The 5,858-nt window shown below is 37.6% G+C and overlaps 1 protein-coding gene across 2 annotated transcripts in view; it reads left to right on the top strand.

The window, feature by feature from the left end:
- Positions 1 to 5,858, top strand: part of LOC103381985 (cadherin-related family member 5-like) — a 52,914-nt gene that overhangs the window by 41,602 nt on the left and 5,454 nt on the right. For both annotated transcript variants that reach the window (XM_017034620.2, XM_008314618.2), the window contains exons 2-8: positions 1,786 to 1,944; positions 3,150 to 3,310; positions 3,392 to 3,448; positions 3,933 to 4,022; positions 4,159 to 4,248; positions 4,361 to 4,462; positions 5,175 to 5,357. In XM_017034620.2, coding sequence (XP_016890109.1) covers positions 1,872 to 1,944; positions 3,150 to 3,310; positions 3,392 to 3,448; positions 3,933 to 4,022; positions 4,159 to 4,248; positions 4,361 to 4,462; positions 5,175 to 5,357 — 756 coding nt within the window. In that variant the 5' untranslated portion in view covers positions 1,786 to 1,871. The remainder of the gene's footprint in view (positions 1 to 1,785; positions 1,945 to 3,149; positions 3,311 to 3,391; positions 3,449 to 3,932; positions 4,023 to 4,158; positions 4,249 to 4,360; positions 4,463 to 5,174; positions 5,358 to 5,858) is intronic.

The following is a 5,858-nucleotide window of genomic DNA, read 5'->3' as shown; positions in this document are numbered from 1 at the left end:
TATGTATATGTGTATATATATGTATATATATGTGTATATATATGTATATATATATATGTAAATATATGTGTATATATGTATATGTATAGGGGGTGTCAAGCATACAACCCGCGGGCCAGAACCGGCCGGCTTGGGGCTTGAATGCGGCCCGCTTGATGAATGTTGAAAGTATAAAAATGCACAGACACTACATGTTAGTGATGTTTTGTCGAATATTTCATTGCATTTATATAATTTCTATTACATTTGTAATTATGTGCATGACACAAACAAAGGGGGGGGGGGGGACATGCACCTATTTTTATGTGTAGGTGATTATATTATGATTGTACTGGTCCGGCCCACTTGACATCTAATCAGGCTGTGTGTGACCCCTCAACCAAAAATGTGATATGGAAAATTCACGTCCAGTTGCCTAACAGAAAATCCCTAAAACAAAATGGCGTTTTTAATATCAAATGGAATACAGAAAAATGATTCAATATAAACGCAAGAACTGGAAGCAATCAAAAACATAAATAAATATTAAAAAATAGAAAACCGAATTAAAATATATTTAAGATTAACATTTAATTCATTTAAATTAAAACAAAATAAATAAATCACAGAATAAAAAGAAAAAAATACATAGTTACTTCCTCGGTCTGACTGTTAATTGTTGACAATCACGGTGACGGCTTGTGTGGTGTTAGGTTACAGCTGTCGTTACCTTTGCCTCCCACTTGAGGGCGCTCATGTGCGTTTCATATTGTGCAGCGCAAAATCGCTCAAAATGTCCTGAGCACAGCGCGTGTTCTGCCAACATGGAGGGGCGGCCCTGTTTACATTTTGTAACAACATTGTCTTTTACTATTAGTATTTATATTGGATACTTACAGTATAATTAAACTTTACCGCTGATTATAAAATATCACTGATATATTAGCGGTTCTTTTCAGTCACTTCTTTCTCTGTTATTAAAATCTGAACCGTTTGTCAGTTGACAGATGTCTGCTACAATGCTGCCATCACGTGTGCAAAATGTAAACTGCACGTGGAATTGGTATTATTTATGATTTCATACGGTTTGCGCCAGCGTGTCTGCTACAATGCTGCCATCACGTGTCCAAAATGTAAACTGCACGTTGAATTGGTATTATTTATGATTTCATACATTCAAAAATGACACATTCAGAGACAAAAAGCGCGGGCCTTCGAAAAATGCGATTTCGGGCACGCTAACCAGACTTTGGACATGCATGGAATGGAGTTCAGATTTGGCCTTATCTACTTTAAAAATAAAAAATAAAAAAAAAATTCATTTCTCTCCATAAATTTAAATAGTTATATACAGTACTAACCAGTTGTTACAATTTAATACATCATGGGTATTTGTTTCAAACTACACTTTTAGGTTTGTCTGCGCTGACTTTTTTTTTCTTACTGTGTTGTAAATGTAATATTATTATTATAGTTTGGTGTAGATTGAATAGTTTTGTTTATTTTGTATTGTCTTTAAAAATGCAAAATGCAAACCTTTCAGAAAACAGTAGCCGTTCTTTTAAATATATACACTTTATTTAACTAAAGAAGCACAGAGAAGTACAGTTTGTACTGTAAGACCGTCACCCTGTGTCCTGGTGTCATCTCTGGACAGGTCAGGACAGAGTGGGACAACAACGATAGACACATTTAAAGCTGGATATTCGGTTGCTTTCTCTTTCTGCTCTCTGCTGTTTTATTGCGGTGGTCAGCAATAACCACAGATGAGGAAGTAAAGCAAAAGACGTCTGTCTTTTATGACAGGTGAAAGTCCACTGCGGGCCATTCAGCTGAGCAAATGAGCACGGGAGACAGACGGCAGCATTAGTTCTGAGAGAGCTCGCGGAGACATGGACAAGTCAAACTTAATTCTGAGCTCGTTCGTTCTCATTGTGGTTCTGCTTCAAGACTCCTATGGGCAGAGTAAGTAATACATTTTGATCCATGTTTCTTACCTGTGACCAAAATTTGAGGATTATCATAATGCAGTAGCCTACGTCAGGGTTTCCTCCAGCTGCTGCCATGTTAATGTGTTAGTTAAAAATCAACATTACATTGGAATGAATCGTCGTTGATTCAGTGAATATCTGAATATACAAAATGCTTTAGTTGTATTTAGTTGTATTTAGTTATTCTATCCTTTTCATACTCACACACACACATATATGTGCACACACAAACAAACACACACAAACAAGGGTTAGGTGCACACACAAACAAACACACACAAACGAGGGTTATCAAGGTCTAAGGTGTGGATTTAAGTATAATAAAAAAAAAACAAACTTCAATTTAATTATTAAGCAAACCGTTAGTGGGAGGCACCCTAGTAACAAGGATATGTTTTGGGGTTTTTTTTTTAGTTATTTCTTGCGATGTGTTTTTATTTAAATAGAGACAAGTATTTATATTTCGAGTCTGACAGCATTAGTATGACCTTTGACCTTTAAAATGTCCTCGTTGACCTTTTGGTGTTGTGTTCAACTACATCACCTTTAAACACTTTTTTAAAAATATATATTTAAATACATTTTTAAATATATATAAATAAATATTTAATATATTTTTTTTATATAAAATATTTTTTTAAATAATAAAAATATTTATTATTTAAAATAATAAATTTTTTTTTTTAAATATTTCACTTTTTAAATATGGGGGCGGGGGGGTCAAACTCATTGTGGTTCAGGGGCCACATACGGCCTGATTAGATGTCAAGTGGGCCCTGAACCAGTGCAATCATAACAAAATGATTAGATTTAATGAAATGGTTGACAAAACATCACTGACATGGAGTGTTTTTTCACTTTCAACATTCATCTAGCGGGCCGTATTGCACCCCCTAGGGGCCATTTTTGGCCTGCGGGCCATAGATTTGACACCCCTGATTTGGAGTGTCCAATCAACAAAATCCCCTAGTTTCTGGACGCACACACACACACACACACTGATCTATGTACTCACTGTAAAGATAAGCGTTCTAATTTGCTAGCGTGCAGCCTCATATGCCTCGCTATGTTTGATCAAAATGCTTTTTCACATCAACATATTTATTGGTAGACCATAAAAAAAGCGCATAACCTCCGTGCCATGAACTAATCAGTATATTATTTTCCGTCCGCCACCAGTCTGCACAGCTCCTTTCAGTGTTAACTTCGCCGAGAACAACAAGATAGATGATGTCGTAACAGAGATAAATGCCAACGAGGGAGTAACGCTCCGATCCGACACCGAAGAGTTCAGGATCCAAGGAAACCGACTGCTGGCTGCAGTAGTGTTCGATTATGAGGTAATGTCGGTCGCGACCAACAGAGCCGACGCCGGTCTTCAATATGTACGCTGTTGAACGCCAAGCTTGTCTTGTTTGCAGACCAACAGAAGCCACCAGGCCAAGGTCACTTGTACCAAAACAGCTACAGGCGAAACGGTAACTATGTATGATTGTGATTGGGAACAGTTGTAAGTCTTTGTATGTGCGCCTGCAATGCACATTTTAAGGCTGGGCGCAATTGGCTCTTCGATCGCCGCTAGCACGCGCTCAAAACTTAGCAACTTAGCAGTCGCCTTTATCCAAAGTGGTTAATAGGAGGAGGATTAACAATCAAGCATGTTGTTCCTCTGGGAATCAAACCCAGGACTCTCTGGCCTTTGTTTCCGAGGCGGGCGTGTTAACTTTTTTTTCTAAGTCATCGTAGCCGTGGCAGACCAGTTCTTCTGCAGTACAAACAGAGACATTGCCTCTGAGCTAGAGCGCCACAGCGTTGATGTGCAGCTATGCTAGTGCGTCTCAAATAGTGGGGCACCCCACTTTAGTTAACTAAAAGCAGAGTTTGATGCACACATTACAGGTTTGAGGCAAATGGTCAAAAGACTTTTTCATATATTTTGATGGCATTTTCCTTCATTTCCAGTTGTCCTTTACAATCCTTGTAATTGTGAACAATTTGAACGACAACCCTCCGGTCTTTGAACGGACCACCTACAACCTAAATGTTGACGAGGTAAGTGATTATTTCCTTTTCACGTTTGTCGTACGACTGCTGTTTTTAAATGATAGATTTGCCTATTTGAAAAAAAAAACAAACTTTCTTATTCCCTCATTTTCTGAGTAATTTATTTATTTATCTATCTATTGAGATGATTCCCGTAGGAAACAGCGTGGGTCGTTTTGCCGCCACCGACCTTGACCAGCCCTCTCAGCTCTTCTACAACCTAAAGTCTGAATCTGTAAGGGCCTTTTTCTTCCCTCTGTATTTGCACATATTACATATTACATTTTGATGTAACCAGAAAATGAAGTAGCTGATTTTTTTTTTTTTATTCCGTTTGATTTCTGCAGGATGCCTTTAAACTAAGGTCGCTTACTGAGCCTGACCTTCTGATGAACACATTACTGGACTACGATAAAGTCCGAAATATAAGTTTAGTACTCTACGCTCAGGTGAGTAACTTGTTCAAATAATGACGTTCATTGTAAAACAAGTCCGAAATATAAGTTTAGTACTCTATGCTCAGGTGAGTAACTTTGACGTTCATTGTAAGAGACACAAATTTTCTCACATAAAACAAAAAAAAAATTATAAAATGATAATGATAATGAGATACATGCATTGATCAAAAGGAAAAAAAAACAACATTTTGATTAGATTAATCACAGGGGAGCTGCGGTTTATTCGCGATTATCCAGATTTTCCAGACTACAAGTTGCTCCGGAGTATATGTCGCCCCAGCCAGCTAGAGTGCCCTCTAGTGGCTGTCAGTGTGAAAGTAATGAACATGTAAATGTTTAGTGGTACCGGAGTAGCAGATACTGCTACACAAGCCTAGAGTGCCCTCTAGCGGCTACGTACGTGAAAATAACAAACCTGTGAAATTGTATTTTATTTTAATATATAAGTCGCACCTGAGTATAAATCACAAACCCAGCCAAAAGATGAAAAAAAAAATGCTACTTATAGCCTGGGAAATACGGTAATCATCTTATCTACCGTAAGTAGAATTTATAGAATTTTCGACCCCCACTAAAATGTACTAACCTCAGTTCCATTTTAACATTTATCAGGCAACAGAAGGAAAGAGGGAACCAAGAATGATTGAATGAATCATGAATTCAATCAATTAATTGTATCATTAATTATATATTTTTCCTAAAGGACACACCACCGACAGATTCAGGGGGCGTATCTTTCACCGCTACGGCCACCATTGCAATCACCGTCGTCGATGTGGACAACAGACCTCCGTGGTTCCAGCCCTGCAACAAGCATCAGCTGGGTGTGGCTCTAGTTTGCCAGGGTGACGGATACATAGGCAGAGTCACCTTAAATGAAAAAGTGGTGAGGCCTCTTAAAATCTACATGGCGACATTATTTTCTGTCCTTCTGTTGCCACAACGGGACCATTTCTTCCGTACGGGAACGGCTTCAACCCTCAGTATCTGATGTAATAAAAGCCAAACCTACAAGTTGAAGTTTCAATTGCTCCTGTATCAAATGTAGTACTGCTGCAGTAAAACAAAGTTCATCCGCCCTGTGTGAGCACTTTATCGCACTTGGTCTGTTTATACAGTACTGTTGCCCAGGAGTTTACACAAACTTGGTGACTTCATCATAAAGGATTTTTTTTTAAATCCGACCTCGCTTCATTTTCGCTACATTGCGATATTTTACGGTAAATACAAATTTTTAAATTTCCAGTATTTTCGTGAAAAATAATCATTTGCTAGCCTGAAAAGAGTAAGAAATAAAAAAATGATATAAACATTACATTGTTATATATATATGTGTATATATGTGTATATATATATATATGTGTATATATGTGTATATATATATATA

Source organism: Cynoglossus semilaevis, chromosome 8 (genome assembly GCF_000523025.1).
Source record: "Cynoglossus semilaevis isolate Cse_v1.0 chromosome 8, Cse_v1.0, whole genome shotgun sequence".
Lineage (NCBI taxonomy): Eukaryota > Metazoa > Chordata > Actinopteri > Pleuronectiformes > Cynoglossidae > Cynoglossus > Cynoglossus semilaevis.
The sequence above is the reverse complement of the archived record's forward strand: the minus strand, read 5'-3'. Positions and strand labels throughout refer to the sequence as shown.